The following is a 19,350-nucleotide window of genomic DNA, read 5'->3' as shown; positions in this document are numbered from 1 at the left end:
CTGATATGAGGAATTCTTGATCTCAGGAAACAAAATGAGGGTTGCTGGAGTGGGGGGTGGGGGGGGAGGGATGGGGTGACGGGGTGATAGACACTGGGGAGGGTATGTGCTCTGGTAAGCGCTGTGAATTGCGCAAGACTGTTGAATCTCAGATCTGTACCTGTGAAACAAATAATGCAATATATGTTAAGAAAAAAAAGAAGAAGAAGAAGAATGTAGCAGGAGGGGAAGAATGAAGGGGGGGAAATCGGAGGGGTAGATGAACCATGAGAGACGATGGACTCTGAAAAACAAACTGAGGGTTCTAAAGGGGAGGGGGGTGGGAGGATGGGTTAGCCTGGTGATGGGTATTGAGGAGGACACATTCTGCATGGAGCACTGGGTGTTATGCACAAACAATGAATCATGGAACACTACATCTAAAACTGATGATGTAACGTATGGGGATAATATAAGAATAAAAAAATTTTAAAAAAAAGAAACAAATGAGAGAGAGATAGAGAGAGAGAATAATAGTATGGGTTGAAGTAGGGACTAGGGGCGTTGTGTTGGGGAGGGGGGCACAGTCAGTTTGGACTGAGAGAGACAGAAGAGGTTTTATTGATGGAGAGAGGGCTGAACTGACTTAAGGCATGTGATGAGCAGAGCATAAATGTGCTTCTCACAGCTGAGGTGCTCAGGCAACAGCGAGCCCACCTGTGGCTGGAGCAAAGCATTCAGGCAGAAAGCCCTAGGTAGGTGATGAAGATGAAAAAGGCCAGCTGGACCCAGACCAGGGATGAGTGCTCTACTCCAAGGTGGGAAGTCTAGTGAAGGGCTACACAGCTGTCCAGGCTACCACTGCAAACCTCATTTTGCAAGACTTTTTTTTTTTTTTTTCCCCAAAAAAGGTATATGTAATTTGATCCTTCGATTTTTTCATGGCTAGATCTAAGCAGATTAGTTCTAAGGTTACATGATTTTTTAAATATCTCTGTTTGTTCCCAGTTCACCAATACAGTCTTAGGGCCGTAAACGAGGGAAGACTTAAGGTGATATTCCATATTAGTCATCTTCCAAGGAATCTGAGGCAAAACATACTTTCTTTTGCCTGAAAGGAAACAGAATTCACAAAGTTCTTTGTGATTCTTTAACACAAAACGTCACACTGGCAGAACAGAGCTAAAGGTATCCCAAGTCCAGCTTGCACAAATTCTATAACATATTTGAAGAAAAAGAAATCATTAGAAGCAGAAGAATAAAAGGAAAATTTGAAATGAACAAGACTTATTGTTCAGAAAAGCCATTTTAACAAAGGAAAATCGTATTCACCTTAAAAACTTTTCCTTAAAATCATGTTAACAATCCTTCATAATCATGAATAAATTGTGATTTAAAGAAAGTATAAACTCCTTCAAAATAGTTCAGCACTAACCATTTGCAAGCATTTCTTTCCCTTTTTCTTCTCTTTTTTTTCCCAGAAATCCCAACATAGGTAATTGAGTAGCTCTATAGAATATACTTGTAAAGTAACATCCTAGTATTTACACTAATACCCAGGCAGTCAAGAGAGATCCTTTTGTTTCATTAGTGTTTCTAAATTTGGGGGGGCAGGGGTGTGTGTGTGTATGTGTGTGAGGGAGGGGGAGGCCCTACTATTTTTTAAATGCTCAAATAAAACAAATACCATAAAAAAGAACTTGTGACTTAGACATGCCCCGAGTTCAGTTTTGCCAGGAATGGAAAAAACAGTCAACAGAGCCCTAACCTCCTTTCTCTCTTGACTATACAATAGTGTTCAAAGAGGTTTAGTCCTACTATGAAAGACTCATGTTAGACATTGGAAGGGTCTAATAGAGAATGAGCACCAGGCATTGAATAAACTAGGGAGATGGTGACCTTTTGCCCCTTGTGCTGAAAGCCCAGCACATCCTGTAGCAGAGGAACAGAAAAAAGCCGGTGTGCATCCAGGTGCTGCAAAATCCTTGCCTCTGGATTTCTCCCACACTCTGTTCCTTAAACAGTCTAAAACTGAAACAGGACTTAAATGGTATTAGCGAGTGAGAGAAAAGTACAATTCCTGGAACCAACTGTTCCACTGTCCCTTAATCCTTTGTTCCCCATATTGTTTGAGTCCTGCAGCACGCAGCACACATTCCACTAGCAACAGGCAAGACAATGGATTTAGCAGCGGCTGGACAATTAGTCCCAATTAGGCCTATTTCCCCGCTGAATGTAAAGGGGTAGTGGGGTGAGGTGTGGGGGGAAAAACTACAGAAATTTTAAAGAAATATTTCATCGTGGAGGCAAACAATACATGTAAAGCAAACTGAACCAGGGGTCAGGAGACTCTGCCAAAAGTCACTGTGTGACACTGGGCAAATACCTTAACCTCTCTGTTGTTACCCACAAAATGCGGGCAACCGACCACCACCCCTTAGATCTGGTGATCCAACGTCAGATTGTGGTTTTCAAAAGTACATTGAAAATCTGAAAAAGTTACACAGATGCAGGGTATTCCTCTGAGCTATATTTGGAAGCACAGATACTCATCTGTTTTATAAATCATATACCTTTTATTCTCCCTGGCAGAAGTCATCAGAGACTTTCTTATTTTATTTCTATTTTCTTGATTGCTAATTTTTTTAAGTTCATGAGTGATACTTACATATGTACATGTGGCGGCTGGAATCTGCTCTGGTTGATATTGTAGTGCGTGAATGCCTGGGTGGGGTTTGAGCTATACTCATCCACCGTTATGGTAACTTTGCCTTGAGAAGGAATCCCATGAGCCATCCTTCCTCCCTATAGGCATGAGCAATTCACAAGTTTCCGGAACAAAGGATGGACGCAGGCATGGTGTGTTTCAGCCAACCTCTGAACCCAAGGATCTACTCATCAATACCACTGTGCGTTTCTGGAAAAAAAAAAAAAAAAAAAAAAAAATTTATAAAATGAGAACAAAGAAAACGAAGGTGCTCTAAGAAACATCAAATTTGACACCTGGACATGAAATGGACTCAGGAAAAATCTGAATGTGTGTCGTTGCCCCGTGAATACAACCTTCCCCAGCACTCTATCCTGCATGCACTTCAGAGTGGACCCTGCGCTCCATATGACATTGCTGGCTGCTGGCAAATCACTTCAGTGGCGTTCAAACTAAGATTTCCTCTTTAATTATAATTATGGCACTTAACATGAATTACGGAAGGGGCATATCCACAGTTGCCATGGTGTCTAACTATAAATGGTTTGTGCTCGAAGTGGAGAATCTTCCAAACCTTCCCTGCTAATTGGAATGTCTAGTCTGTACAAAGTTGATGTCATAGAATAATGTGAAATCTCAATGCTTAACACAGCCATATAACACGATATCAAATGTAAGTTTAAAATGCTGCACTTATAATAGATACCTGTGTATAGCTATAATACGCACATAATATAGGCACATGTTACATGCAATTTTTTCTTTCACAGGCAGTTCCCCAAATACCCAGGTACTCAACACCTGGTATACATATGTATTCCATTCTGGCCAAGAATCTTATGGTAGGGCAAATCCTTCTTGCTAAATGTAATATGATTTCTTCAAACACTACAGTCACACGGGGGAAAGTCAAACACATCCAGACTTGGACCACTACTTGGATGCATTCACTATGGCCCCTCTTAGAGCCCAAAGAGAGCACTGAAAGGGGGTGTCCATTACGTCTACCACCTCATTCTTGCCTGGTGCTGTATAATTCTCAGCAGCTGGTTTCATCCTCTCAAAATTTCCACTAGTTTTGATTTTTCTGATAAATGTCAATATATTATTTGCTGCGCTGGGTTGAGAAATGAGGATGTTTATTTTTATGGTAGGTATGCAAAGACTAAGAGAGCAAATCCCTGCACTGAGGCTGTTGGAACTCATCAGTGCAACAAAGAAGAAACGGGTAGCACCCTCCTTGAGTAACCCTGGGGTAACCCACGCTCCTTAAGTGCTCTGCATCAGAATATGTTTGCCATGTGCACCATTAAGCTCCAGGAGTCTTAGCTGTTATCTCAAATAAAAATATTTAGAATAATAAGATTAGATTTAAATTTGGCATGAAACACCTTAGATATCAAGCAAAAGGCAGATGGCCTGCCATAGGCCATTTATTTTATTATTTTACAACCCGGGGGTTGTGTAGTCCTCCATATGCTAGGTGGGCTAAGAAATTCCACAGCGTTCTACTCAAATCATTGCCTTCTTCATATTAGCAAAGCAAGCTAAATGACACCCACTTTGCCTTCGTTCCTAATGCACAACGCCACTGCCAAGACATGAATCCCTGGTGTTCTGGCATTTTAAACGAAGTGTCACTTTGGGTTCTCTTTCTTCTTCCTGACTTCATGGGAGGTAGGAGTCCTTTAAGCACTAGTTGATAGACAACCAGGCCAGTAGGATTAACTAAATTAAAATCTTTCCCTGCTCCTTTGATGTAAGATATCTATAAGAACTGCTTACAAATCATAATGTAGCAGTTTTCATACCAAGTTTGCAGCTGTTTCCTTAATTTCCCCCACAATTATATTTTACTGTTATTTTGCATAACAGTAAAACACAACACCTGCTTCAAATTGCAGTCCTGTTCTAAGTACTGTAATTCTCTTTTGAGACACAAAGTACCGAGACACTACTGAAGCGCAAAACTGCATAATTGCGCCATGCTGAAAAGTAAATACAAATGAAAACATCTTCCTGTTATAGAAATGACTGTCATTAAAAAGAATGTTAGCCATCAAAGCACAGAGGGAAAAAAAAATACACATTTTCAGACTGCGAGAACTTAGTGTTTGCATAAATTAAAGAGTGGTGTAAAAATTACATGGCAATTCTTATGTTCCTGCCATCAAAGTCTATTGTGTGAGATACGCAGCATTAAGAAGCAAAGGAGACAAAATTCACGTCTACGCCACTGTGACCTCTCAATAACGATCTCTGCACTCTGTGTCAGAGAAAGGTTTAAATGTTCCTGGAGTAAACTCACCAATTAAACTAAGCAAAAGAGCCTAGAAATAAAATTTCCACACCTATTATGTAAATATCTATGCAGTGACTTAGAGGAGTTAGGATTAGACCTTCCCATTTGAAGCAGAGAACTTAGAAGGTGATCAGTTCACACTCCTCAATGGTCCAGTCTATCCTAAAGTCCAAGTAGGATTGCCTTTTCTATCAAGTGAACATCTGTGCCTCTTTGCACCTTTGCCCCAGCAAGACAAATAGAACATCTTTTCATCAGCAAGCACAGGCCCCTGTAACTCTGAAGGGCTAAATGGGTGGCTGGCACCTCATTTGAATTCATCTCTACCATGTTCTCTTTCAAATGTTTTATCGAAAGAGTGCACCTGCAGTGTCTACCTTCTTTAATCTGGAGTCCTTTGAAGAAACTGTCGGACTGAGGCAGAGAGCTTCAAAACTTTCACAGGAACCTTTACAGACAAGTCAAGAAAAGGCTTATTTTTTAAAATACTATGTTCACCCCCACTCAGATATTAAACACCAACACATGGAAAAGGTTTTTTTTTTTCTAGCAAACTCTCAAAGAGAGGGGACAATGGCCCCTCCTCTGACCTGAGAAATTTGGAAAAAGCTTGAAACAAGACAGAATGATACACAGCCTAAAACTATCCAAAAGCTGATTTACCTTGCTTCACATATTTAGGCAGTAAAAGCTTCCAAATTTCAGATTTTGGAGCATCTCATCCTCATTACACTTACATCACTTTTTACATATAATATTTAAAGAGTATTCTTTCAATTTTCATTTTATAATTTCAGCACATTTGCTCCACAAAACAAAGGAACCTGGCACTAAATGCCAGGAATCCTAAAGGAGAATCTAAAAGGGACTGACATTGCCAAATATTCATGCTGGTGCTAGTTTGATTTTCGCCTTAAAAAAAATCGTGTGGGCTCATTTTGCATTTCCTAGACAGCAATAGAGTCTCCTGCCCCTTAAGCTGTGCAACTTGCAATGTTCTTTTTCAGGAATCTAGCTGGAAAACCTTTTAAAGTCTGCTGGCAATGAAAGGATTAAAAGCTGAGGAATTAAATAACTGTCTCCACCTCCTAGACACCAGAAGTCCAATTTACCTAAAGTTTCAAAGCAACAACTCATGACCTCCCTACCCGAGCTCGTTTGGCACAGCCTATGAGAAAGGAGCCCGTGATTTCCTCGTTTAAACAAGGATGCTCATTTTATTCACTAGCCCTGAGAAGATCGCCCGACCGCCTGGCCGGACTTTGGAACTCGCCTGCTCCAACTCCACCAAATTTCGCTCTCTCCTCCCTCTGCCTGCCGCACGGATCGAGTGATTTCTCAACTCACGCCCCTACTCTTTTATGCCCACCTCCAGTTACTCATCCCCGTATCCCGGAGCGATGCCTACAAGCCTTCTCAGAGGCTTCTCCGCCAGGGTTTTGAGAGGGATGCACAAAGTTCCACGTGCCTCTGTCCACAGAGCGCCCCCCCCCCCCACTCCCGCCGCACTTACACCTGAACTTGTCTCCAGCACTGCGGACACCCGCCTGGCACATTCTTTCGGAGAGAAAGGGCAGGACTTTTCTCCTGCGCCTCTGGCAACGCGTAGAGCCTATATATGGTGGGGCGGGGGGCGCGGAATTCTCCACTTTGGATTGGTTTGTTTGTTTTAAATCTAGGGTGGGCAGTTGGGGGGGGGGTGTCCTTCAGCAACTACACACACACACACACACTCACACAGTCACACACCCGCCCTGCCCTCCCGGCTCACGGCCGGCTCGTCCGGGCTACAGCTCCCCCTTCCTTCCTGCAGCACCAGCTCTCCTTACTCGCTCAGTCCCCCGTTGCCACCACCGTCGCCTCCGCTACTGCCGCCGCCGCTAGCACGGCTGGAGCTGGCGCTCGCGGCCCCGGGCTCCGCCGGGCGCCTCTCTCTCTTTCTCTCCCCCAGCCCCGGATTGATTGATGACCACCGGCGGCCAATGGCTCTGACACCGCGCCATCCTCGCTCGAGCATCACAGCCCCACGCCCCCGACGTCAGCCTCGCGGGCGCACTGGCATCCCCGAACCCTCAGAGCGGAGCCCGCGCCCGGAGCCGCCACCGCCGCCTCCCTGCTCTCTGCCCGGAGCTGCCGGGCTGCTTTCCTGGAGCGGCGGAGAAAGGAAGGGAGGGAGCCAGCGAGCGTTGGAAGGGGGTGTGGAGGCCACGGATTTCCCCCCTCTTTAGAAATCTTCTTTCCCTTAAAGTTTTGTTTTTTTCCACCCGGACCTGTTTGTGTTTGTTTGCAGCATCTAAATCAATTACACATTTTGCATGACCCGCATTTGCTCTTAATTTGGGGTATGTTGGGGGAGGGGGTTAGTAAATGTTCTATAAATCTACCCCACCGGGGCATCCTTAATTTCTTGCTGGTGGATTCTAACTCCCTCCCCGATCTCCGGAAAAAATGCCCCCTTCATCTCCTAGGCCGCAAAACCCCGGAATTCAAAGGCTTTACAAAGATAACCCTGTTCCGTGTAAATAGCAAAGAAACTCCTGCCTCTCTGGAGAAGAAATCGGGCGGCAACGGTTACTTTTTCTCCTCGCTCGTCCCCCCGCCGCCGTGCCCGGGTCGCAGGCTCGCTCCGCAGGCTGCCATCGTGAAGAGACCGGAGGCGGCAGGGGACAGCGAGGTTGCGGCGCGGGGACAGGGTGAGAAAAAGCCCCGCGCGAGAGCTGCGCGCGCGCGGGCGGCCCCGGTGGCGGCCCCGGGGGCGGCCGCGGAGCGCAGCCCAAGCACAAAGCTGCGCAGCGCCTTCCCGGCCACCGCACCTCGCTCGGGCCGCCTCGGGCGCCCGGGGCTCGGGCCAACACAATGCACCCGGGCCTAGGCCGGGGCGGTTCGAACACATAACCCCGGGACTTTCTAGTAAACAGCTCGCCTAGCCCTCGTCCCCACCCCCATCCCCGCCGCCTGGCTTTCGCTGATGCCCCTCGCGGACACCCCCTTCACCCCTCCTAAGAAATCCCGGCGGAGAAGGGAGCTGGAGGTGGGGACCTCGGGGGCTGAGGACTGGGGGGTGGGGGGGGAGGGGAAATGAGCAGAGGGGCGAGATGGGGAGTGGGAGGGAGACAGCTCCTGAAAAAGAATTTGCTTTCGCTCCGGCGTAGAAAATACGCCCTCCTCGGGTTCCGAATTGCCCGGGAAGCGCCCGCTCGTGCGAATGTCAGGAGCACCGGGGCAGCCGCGGTCCGCAGCCTCCGAGCCCCTCGCACGCGCCTCTGACAAGGCACCTCTCACCCGGGCTCCGCTTTGTGTGTGCATTTTTTTTTTCCCTTCCTCTCGCGCGCGGCACCGGGCGCCCGGCCGCCTCCTCCCCCTCCCCCGCCCTCCGCCTCCCTTCCCGGGGCGGATTACCTTTCCCGGGCTGCGCTCCGGGTCCCGGGGATGCCTTCAGCGCCCAACGAGCAGGCGATCCATCGCGGAGCGGCCCGAGCCGGAGGGAGGCGTGCGGGGGGCGCGCGGGGGCGGCGAGGGGCGCGGGCGGGCCAGAACCTTCGACCCCGGAGGTCCCGCCGCGGGCTGGGGCGGGGGGCCGGGGGGCGCGGCACGAGAGGGAGGCGGGGGGGAGAAAGGACCCGAGCAGCCTCGATCTGGGGAGAGAGCGAGCGAGGGGGCGAGGAGAGGGAGCGAGGGCGCGGCGAGCCAGAGGGAGCGCGAGCGGTGCAGTGACAGGGACTGCCACTGGGGTCAAAGGAGCACAGCTCCAGGAAGCAGGGCGGCTGAGGCGCCGCTCCGTGCGCGCTCCCCGGCGGGACCCCGCGCCCCCGCGCGCCCCTCCTGCAGCCCGGGCCCGCTCGAACCCCCACCGGCGCCCCGAGGCCCCGGGGTTGCAAGAGGAGGAGGGAGCTGAGGGCGAGGCCGGCAGCCTGCTGGTGCTCTCGGGTCAAGCAGGCAGCAGGAAGCTGAGCCGCAAGTTCATCATCAGGAGTGTGATCAGCGTAAAAATGATAAGGGACTGGGGAGGGGGCGGCTGCGGAGCCCCAGAAAAATAAAGGGAGTTTTCCCTCCAAATGGGCGTCTTCTGCAAAGAGAACACCCAGGCCCCCCCATCCACCGACCTGCCTGGGGCTCTCTGGAGTCCTGGCACAGCTCCAGGGCGCCGAGCTCGCCGCGGGGGCAAGGGGAGCGGCTCGGGCCCTGGGCTCAAACCGAGGAAGGCGACCCTGGGTCCCCTCCCATCTGCTGAGCTTAGGCTTTCCTGGGGGAGAGCTGTGCTCTCTTTCCTCAAGGCTTTCAACTAGCCAGATACACACACACGCACACACACACCTTTCTCTCTGCAATGTTGTTCCTGAGAAAGAAAAGGCCAACCCAGCTGATAATTTTTTTCACCTCCATGAATTAAGGCAGGTTCAGAATAGGGGGGGTGAAGAGAGTCAAAGACTCTTGATTGTTTCCATTTTTGTCTTGGGAGCACATATTCCCCCCACCCCAAAATAAGCACTTCAGAAACATTTTAAAAATTAAAGTTGGTCCTCTGTTTTCTGCTACTTTGGGTAATGGGGAAAAAAGACTTTCAGAATTGTATGCAAACAACATAAGGAAAGGAAAGGCTGCTGAAATGCTAGAAGACAGAAGACACAAGGAAGAGAAGGCTTTTAGAAAACTTGGTTGGCGGAGCTGTCTATAAAAGATGAGGTGGCCCTGTGATGTTATGCCATTGTCAGAGCTGAAGGATTTGGACTGCAACCAGATCTAATTCCTTTCTAGGAGTCGGACTCAAAGATCTAGGCATTCTCCAAAGGGAAATCCAATGGATGTGTGTGAGAGAGAGAAGTGTGCTAAGTATACTATTTGACAACTGACTAGACATCCTGGCTGAAATTATATCCCCTAAAAATAAAAAGGAGCCATTTCAACCTGGTCTGTGGCCTCTGTGCTGAGACTAATTGGTTTCCAGGGTCTGGGGAGGAAGGGAGAGAGGCTGGTAGGAGCCCCTATAAAAGAAGATCAAACGGAATTCACTTGAAAATATTTCCCTTTTACAATGGGCTTTCCTGGCACTTGAATTTTAAGTAACCTATCTCTTATGCCTGAGCTGAAATGAAGGCAGAGATGGTGTTGCTAATAAATTTATTTTGTTGTACAATATGCCCAGAGTGTCAGTACTTGTCAAGTGTTCTGAGATCAAGAGAACAGTGATTCTCCTTGCCCAGCACAAATCACAGCAAGTGGCATTGACATTAAAGATGGCAAAGATGGGAGGGAAGGGGGGAACACCTTTAAATTTTGTTTTTGTTTTCCAGCTTAGCAGCAAACACTGACTAGAATCATGTTGAAGAAATGCTTGGTTTTGTTTCCCTTATTCTGAGTTAGCAGTGCACTCGTCTTAACTAAATGGTTTGAATTTTTTTGACTGATTTGGGCTGATTTAATCAGTTAAAAAAAAAAAAACCCACAAGCCAAATAATTTCTGTGGTTTTCTTCCCTTTTTTGTAATAACTGATAGTCAATCAAAACAGCCAAACTTAAATTCGTACATGAACCTGAATCTATATATGTGCACACAGATAATAAATAATAATGTGTTCTACTTAGTGGCACATTTTACAGGATATTTAATGCTATACAAAACAAGTGGTTGATCCTTTATAAAGTTGATGAAAATTTGTATATCATTCTACTGAGTGGGGAAAAACTGAGGCAAAAAAAGCTGTTTGAAATTGTAACTTGTAGTGTAGGAAGAAGTCATCCTCTTCTGTGTCTGTGATGATCAATTATCCACTGGGAGAAGTAGTGACCAAGCTGTATTAAGGCTGTGAATTTTTATCTCTATTAGGTTACCAAAATAAAAAAGCCAGAGAAATAGAAATAAATCTAAATAGTAAGTCAGGAACAAAAGGGACTCACTTCTCAAATAATTCTCATTACATGGATTTGAACATATTGTGTTTTGTTAAATCATATTGTCCTTCAGTATAGATACCTACACTAAAAGCTTGTTTTAAAATGATTGGATGTGAACCATGTCTGTCCCCTGACATCACCTTTGAAACATCGAGCCTCATTAGAGCAAACTTGAAATGCTATAAGCTGGGACTTCTTTTTTTTTTTAAACATAAGTGAGACTGTAAGCTTCATTTTTTTGTCATTGTTAAATTCAATTTTTACTGTTTATAATGGAAAACAAAAGAAGGCTAAAAATAAAATGCCAAGTTTATGATTGCCTTTATGCAAATATTACAAATTTTTCTCTTTAATGGAATGTAAATTTGGACCCTTTCTCCAGTGATTTCATCGAAGGAACTGGTAAATATGCTTCCTGATAGCCTGCTGCAATATCTTTTAAAATATCTTTTCAGAATGCATTTAGGGAAGAAAATGAGAGAGCGGAGCGTGGGAGAACTTTGGATGGAAGCTTGGAAAGTGGATGCTACTTCCCTTGAAAGCTTAATACTTTATTTGGCATTAGCTCTCATTCTCCCTATGAGGACAGGTTTTCCAATACTTCAGGGACATGTGTATAACTGAAAACTTGGTTCAATCCTGTGGTTCTTCTTCAGAAAAAATTTTATCACAACTATTGCATTTCACTGAATAATTTTATTGAAATTATATACACCAATCTAACTCTATGAACAAACAGCAACTATTTTGCTTCTTTTTCCTTTAAATTTTCTGCATCTTTATCATTTTCCAGCAAAGCTTAAGATTATAGGTTATCAAAAATCAGAGCCTGCCAATAGAACTATTATGGTGCAATTCAAAAAAATCTGAGCCAACGAACATCCTTATTTTATTCTTAATTCCTACAGTTTTTACATTTTTTGACTCGTTTCAAATGTTTTTTGCTATAAACTCAAGTTTAAGAACTATGCCCTTTATCCCTTTGTGTCCTTTATTCTTATGTGCTGTGTACATAGTAGAAACTTGGAAATATTTACTAAATGACAGTATGGGTCAATAAATGAGAAAGTGAGTAAGACAAGGCATGAGTGAAGGAGACAACTATACAGTCAAGGAAAATCCATACCAGATATGCAGGAACGGAAATGATGTCATGAGACCAGTGTCAGAGGATAAGAGCTAAGAACTCATGGTGTTCAAACAGTACATTTAAAAGGGTTTTCTAACATCTTTAGAAACATGAAATAATACATAAGATTGTTTCAGAAATTTATTTTCTCATAGAGAACCTGAAGATTATTATGTATCACACCTGTTTAAAGATAGCCTTTTTAAAAAATACAGTAACATGAAAAAAAATCCCCGAGTAAAATTTCTATCTTAAAATTTACAGAGATGATGTACCAAGATATAGTCCCAAAAGAAACTTAGGTGATTAACCTGATTTTTTGATAGATCCTTTTTGAAGTTCTCAAAATAAATATATAATGTGTTTTGTCCTTTGTATTTAAAATTTCCTTTTGGTGAACCAATAAAAATGTTTATGACTGAGAAACATTCAGGAGACACTAGAACTGAGGAAATTTTGCTTCACAAAATAAATTTTTAAGACATTATCTTAGAAAGGCTAATCTTTGCCAGCAGCTTAAATAATAAGCATGGAAGGAGTGGAAATCTTAAAATTTTGCAAAACTCACTAATTCTTACCATACTTACTAGTCAACATCTAGCATGTATCAACAACTCAAACAAGTATTATTTATGCAATAATAATTTTAAAAATTAATTTTAAAAATCTGACAAGATACTGAGCATGCGTTAGTGTGTTTTCCATTTTAACAAACTTGAATGATTTCTGTTATCAATTAATATTTGCCAGGTTTTTTCCCATAGCATGATCCCAATTCTGGAAAAATGGTAGAATGTAGTGGTACTTGGGACAGGCTTGTCATGGTGGAAGAGCATTCTCACTGAAGTAAAAGGCAAAGTAATCTCTTTTGAAAGATGGGCATGTGGAAAACCCATAATAACCTGATTAAAGAAAATGTATGTGGGGGGTTTCAATTTTAATAATTCAATTTGACAAGTTAGTGTAAGATGTATTAGTAGTTTGAGTAAGCAATACATAATGTAATTTTTCTTCTTAGTAAAAATAAATGAATGAATACATTTTTTAAAAACTGAGTTTGAGAGACAAGGAGAATCTAAAACCCATCTCTCTCTGTATTATTAATGTAATGGTTTGATTATTCAACAAATATTTTTTAATCTTCACTCTAGGAAGAATACTTATACCATGCTGATGGTCTAAAGATGCAAAAAACAGAATTTTCCTCCACATTATGAAGTACATAATCTCATGGGCGTGAGCAGTCTGATGTTAAATAATCATACAGATAAATACAAATTATGTCAATGAAAAGAAGAGGCATCTGGTGCAAAAAAAATAAAACCCACAAAACAAACAAAAACAATAACAAAAAACCAAAACGGAAACATACAATAAGACTTTTTCTCCTCTGAGGTTGAGTGAAGATTTCCCTGATGGAGGGAAGAAATACAAGGATATCATAGGAAAAAGAAAAGCCGTGTGGGGGTTGCTGAGTGAGGAATCGCATGGTGCCTGAGAGAAGGGTCTAGATCCGGATCTGTACACAGAGGCCAGGACCAAAGGGCCAGGCTAAAAGCATTTGAAGGTCACAGCTAAGGCCCTGTTCAAGATGTTTGACTTCATCCTGAGGGCAACTGGAAGCTGTTTAAGGATCTTAAGTAGAAAGGCTAACATGATTAGATTTGTGTTTTGAAAGGGTCGTTTTTCCCCCAGCGTGGAGAATGGATTTTAGGGCGTGAGAGTGAACATTGGGAGGCCAGTTAGGGGTTATTGCTGGCAATGGGTTGAAGATGATGGTAGCCTTCAGCAGCATGACAGTTTGGAGGAGACAAGACACGGCGAGACGTGAATGGATTCAAGATATTCAAATAAATTTTACATAATAAAAATAAAGATTACTGGAATATTGAAATACTGGTGGGAGCCTGGGTGGCTCAGATGGTGATCCTGGAGTCCCGATCGAGTCCCGCATCGGGCTTCCTGCTCAGCGGGGAGTCTGCTTCTCCCTCTGATCCTCCCCCCACTCATGCTCTCTCTCTCATTCTTTCTCTCAAATAAATAAGTAAAATCTTAAAAAAAAAAAAAAAAAAAGAAAGAAAGAAAGAAATACTGGCATGGTATTCCCCAGCCAGAGAGGCTGAGCACCATACTTACCTAACATTTTTTTTTTTAACCTAACATTTTTCTGACAACACAGATCCTAAAACTTTATCTCCCATTCAGTGTCCCACAGCTACTTATGGCTCACACGTCTGGACTTGTTCTTATTTCAAATGAAGCATAAATGCAGGAGGTAAGTGTATTTCTGTTTTCCTATAAAGATTTTAGACGCTATATCACTTCCATGTCAGTCCTCATTGAAACTAGTTCACTTATATTTAAAACAATATTCTAAGGGAGTCTTCACAAGTGGCTGTTTTCTAAGGGAAATCTTCAAAGAAACAGATATGCTTTCAGAGGAAATGCATAGACACTGACTGCAAGTAAGAATATTGTTCTTTCGGCAAGGGATTATTCCATGTGAACCCAATCAATCTTCCCAGACCAATTGTAAGAAAGATGTTGTAGTCGCTGGGTTTCTTACTTATACAAGGTACGTCACTATGGCCCTGCTGGGCAACTCAGGCTTCTAAGAAAAGATGCAATGGAAATGCAGCAAATACAGACATTTCAGGACTTCTATAATGGCAGCTATGTTTTCTAACTTCACCCCTTTCTTGGCATTTCCACATCTTGAAAGTTCCATCAATTTCTTCTGTTCTCATGATTCCCCATAATGAACACCCCTAAACAAAGTAAAATCTGCACAAAAGAGAACAGTTGAATAGCCAAGATCTAGAGCACATGGTTTTACTAGAAGCTAAAATAAAAGGAAGGTTGACTGGAGGGTAGTTTAAAAAAAAAACACAGCACTATATCAAAATCCCTATTTCATGCTCAGTACAGAAGGAACTTTAAAAAGACTATTTTTTCATTTTCAACTTTTGTTCCTTTTTCTATTCATTGTTTTGTGACAATTTGGAAAATACAGACAAGCAAAAGGACAAAGTTAAAAATTAGCTGTGATTTCATCATTCAGAAATATCCATTATAAACATCTTGTTATATAGCTTTGCAGTCAAATGTAGTTTCCAAAAATGGAATAAACCTGGGAATGCAGTTAAGTGTATAGAGTGGTAGTTGAGAGAAAAACCAAGGTTGGAATCCCACTTCTGGCTCTTACTATTTGTGTGACTTTGAGCAAGTTGCTTAAACCCTCTGTGTCTTGGTTTCCTCGTTTGTAAAAAAGAGATATTAAATATACCTGCTTCATAGAGTTGTTACCAGGATTAAATGTGTTAATATTTTTTCAAGCACTTAGATTAATGCCTGATACATATTGAGCAATGATTATAAGCTTTGTACCCCATTTCTAAATCTTTTTAATACAACATTAATACATAGTCATAAATAAATTAAACCTAGAAGTACATCAAGAAGTAAAAGTTCTCCTTTTTCTCTCATGTCCCATCACCTATGTAACTTATTCCTTCAAAGGAATAGAATACTATGAACATCTCTCCATGTCATTAAACATCTTTCTATGGCTCTATATACTAGAACTTTCTTTAAAAGGGGTGCAATGCATGTTATAAGTTCAGAATACCCAACAGTCCATGTTCCATCTCAAAATACTACACATATATTATAATCATAGAGATTACTTTAAAAGATATTCCCTTACGGATTCAGTAGTCCTAAAACATATTAAGAAAATCCTTCTGCTATTCTTATCTATGGGAATGATTGAATTGATCTTTGAAAGACCAAGATACTTAGAGTTTTATTTTCAGTTTATTAATTCCCTTCTTTTGAAGCATGAGCAATATTCTAAAAAGTAAAATTAAGGATTTTATGCATGGCAAGCTGCAGTTTTGGGTTATTTATGCTGTTGAAATTCATAAGCAAAACAAATAAACTGATAGTTCGTAGCAAAATGATGATCGGTTGAAATTTGAACTTTACCTTCAGTTGTTGATATAACACTTATTTGCATACTTCAGACTTGTCTAGAATATATAATGGGTCATAATCTGTAGCATTCATTTGCCAACAGGAGGTTCAAGATGTGATGGCAGGAACATGGGAAAGTTGTTATGGGAATTTAAGGGAGGGGGATAAAAGAATTCTTTGGAACTTGGCAGCTTTTTGGCAAATTGGACGGCTGTTGCTTTTCCACCAGCTGGGACATGAAGTATATGGAAGTGTATATGGACAGTGTTTATTTTATCATAAGATCTTCACATCAAAATTAAATCGTCTGTGGTAATCCTCAACCTTCACCACACACACAGGCTAATCTAGTTAAACAAATATGAGTGTGTTTGAGTGTCAAGGAATTGGCCTGGTGGATTCTAAGATTTTCATTTTAGAAAAGTCTGTAGTAAGAGAAGAATGTGTTCTACAGCAGCTATTATCTGGTATCTGAATTTGCTGTTGGCAAACTGGTCCTTGCATGTCTTTGAGGCATATGGAAATTGATGATGAAAGTGTCTAGTGTAACTAGAAATATAATCTGATGAAAACTGAAGCAGTGAACTGTGAGAACTGTTAAACCAGTGTCATCAAACAGTGCTTCGAAAATAATGAAACAGAACTACTAGCCCTTTATGAGTAATATTGGGTAAAAATGAGAAAAGCACATGGTATATACAAAAAGTTTAAATATATGAGGTAATGCTCTTTTTAATTATTATTATTACAAAGACCACTCCAAAAGTCTACACCCAGACTCCTTTCCATTTATCTCTAAGTAGACAATGACATCACGTCTCCTCTAAATTATTCAGACTCAGGGGATGGAATTGGCTCATTCAATAGGGAATGCCATGTTTGGTGTTGGCACGGTACTTAAAGCCTCTCTCCACATTATCCCCAAACTGAAAAGCACATTTGATGGTGGCCAAATGATTAAAAAAATTTCCCTCTAGACTTTAAGCATTCAGAAAACCATGAAGAACAAAAATAGAACTGCACCATAAGGTATAATCATAAAACGTCACAAAAGAGGAAAACTTAAAAAGTAAAAAAAACGCTCCAGTCATCTGAAGGCTAGCAGTTCGTGAAGTCATTAGAAGTCATTCCATACGGGCTGAGTTTGAGAAAAGTCAGAGGTTGCTTTGTTCTTGGCTCTGAGTGAAATCAAAACCTACCCAGATCCTATACAAAGCCAACTGCGGTCCGCCTTTTTCTTGCTCGTGTATGTCACTAAACGCACGTAAATGACTTATGTTCAGAAAAGTCTGTGATTCTGTTCATATTAATCCATGTCTCAGGCTGGCAAAATGCCTACGCACAATCAAAAGGGGGGGGCGGGTAGAAGCCTGCCTTTTCAAACAGGCTAGAAAATTTGTACCAAAAGATCACAGGGCAACAGAGACAGCTGGAAAAATTGGAGCTGGGGCTCTGATTTTTGTGCCAATGTTACACCTAATGCAAAGGGAATGCAGATGATAGATTGAGAGTTATGTATGTTGTTTAGTTGGGGGCAGTGTGCTCGCACAGAGGTAAAAGTGTAACATTTTAAAGGTGATATCACATTGTAAGGTAACACAAAACCCCTTGCTGTTGCAAAGAATTAATACTTCAGAATCCAGGACAAGTTGCTAATAAAATAAGGTAAACACATACCAAGAATAATCATGAAGCCAAAGCTTCAAAATTACTCAATAGAAAGGTGTTTCACTAATGTCTCTTAATAATCATGTGTTTGGAAAATAGTGTTAACAAGTGTTTTTACATCTATAGAGTTTTCTGCCAGATGGTTTAAAACACTCGGGCTCCAAGGGGTTTTCAAATCAAAGCTTCTAGGACATTTGCGCTTCTAAAAGGAATGTGTATGATTTTTCTTGGGTTTTGTAGTGGTTTTATCCATAATGGAGAATAAAAAACCAAGGTATTACATGTAATTCTCTGTATCATCTCTATTTGAACAGACCTTTTCATTCGAGGTGCTATTCAATACAATTTTGTTCAGATGAAGTATGTCTTCCACAACTAAAACGTTGTGTGTATAAAATGGAGATCATTGAAAGTTTTATTGAGATGTGTTCGGGGTCTCCCGGGTCCATGCTGATTCAGGTTGTGTTTTCAGACTCCGAACTCTGTGGCCTTTGACAGGCATGAAGAAAAGCAAGACCAAAACAGTTCTCACAACACAGCCGGTGGTCACAAAGAACGGCCCATGGAGATGTCTGTCACTGGAAAAAGCAGCCTCTGGAAGAGAACCAAAAGAGGGAAAGAGGTGGAAATGGAGAGAGAGAGAAAGAGAGAGAGAATGCGTGCACGAGGGAGAGAGAAAAGAAAGAGAGGGAGAGATTGAGAGACAGATGAGAGCAGATAAAATATAATATTTGAACCCTAAGAGATAAAAATTAAATCCTAAAAAAATCAGTAGCTGGAATCACAGGCATATATTTTCCTCCTCTATTTATCTCTAAGAACTCCATTAACAAAAGAGTTTGAAAGTATAGGTGGTCAACAACACAATGACATTAAAAAAGATAATCTGCTAGAACCTTCTGGCATCTTAGGGAAATTGGCTAATTGGTTCCAGGGGGAGGGATGGAATAGTTCTAGAAACAACAAACAGTCTCTTGCTTCGTTATTTATTTTGATGTTTTTATCTTTAGTAAAACGCCATCATATTCGACATACTAATATCATTTGCTACTTTTCTAACTTGCTTTTTTTAATGTATTTTTTTATTATTATTATTATGTTATGTTAATCACCATACATTACATCATTAGTTTTTGATGTAGTGTTCCATGATTCATTGTTTGTGCATAACACCCAGTGCTCCATGCAGAACGTGCCCTCTTTAATACCCATCACCAGGCTAACCCATCCCCCCATCCCCCTCCCCTCTAGAACCCTCAGTGTGTTTCTCAGAGTCCATCGTCTCTCATGGTTCATCTCCCCCTCCGATTTCCCCCCCTTCATTCTTCCCCTCCTTCTATCTTCTTCTTCTTTTTTTTTTCTAACTTGCTTTTTTGACATCGATGTGCTCTTATGTTGAAATTTTTTTCTTTGTAGGGTGATATTTTGTTGACCACCCGATAATAGGCAATGGAACATACATTATTATTTAAAATGTGCACACAGGCCCTGAAGCTTTTTTTAAAAAAAGGGTTAAAATACTCTTAGCACATATATACATAAACTCATGTACCCCTAATATGTAAATTATTCAAACAAGCCTGGTTAAGATAAAATCATAAGCTAATATGTAGCTAGGCTGCTGTCCTGACATTCTCTCACCACTTTTTTTCTTTCTTTCTTTTTTTTTTTTTTTCTGGTTTTCCAAATAAACAGCAG

The 19,350-nt window shown here is 42.1% G+C and overlaps 1 protein-coding gene across 3 annotated transcripts in view; it reads right to left on the bottom strand.

Annotated features, from left to right (window-relative positions):
• Positions 1-8,868, bottom strand: part of MPPED2 (metallophosphoesterase domain containing 2) — a 175,374-nt gene extending 166,506 nt beyond the window's left edge. Inside the window, exons 1-2 of one of the 3 annotated variants that reach the window (XR_008507472.2) lie at positions 8,388-8,868; positions 2,648-2,896 (exon numbers count right to left, since the gene is read on the bottom strand). Coding sequence is in view for 2 of the 3 variants with exons in the window: in XM_045893983.3 (XP_045749939.1) it covers positions 2,648-2,775 (128 nt within the window). In the remaining variant the exon portion in view is untranslated. Of the gene's footprint in view, positions 1-2,647; positions 2,897-6,501; positions 6,653-8,387 lie in introns of those variants that run through there. The other 2 variants (XM_045893983.3, XM_045893984.3) reach the window with 2 other exon arrangements.
• Positions 8,869-19,350: the final 10,482 nt, after the last annotated feature.

This window comes from Mirounga angustirostris, unplaced genomic scaffold, assembly GCF_029215605.1.
Source record: "Mirounga angustirostris isolate CCGP_5_RB_7025 unplaced genomic scaffold, mMirAng1.0.hap1 SCAF_13, whole genome shotgun sequence".
In the NCBI taxonomy this organism is placed as follows: Eukaryota; Metazoa; Chordata; class Mammalia; order Carnivora; family Phocidae; genus Mirounga; species Mirounga angustirostris.
This window is presented reverse-complemented; position numbering and strand designations above follow the sequence as displayed.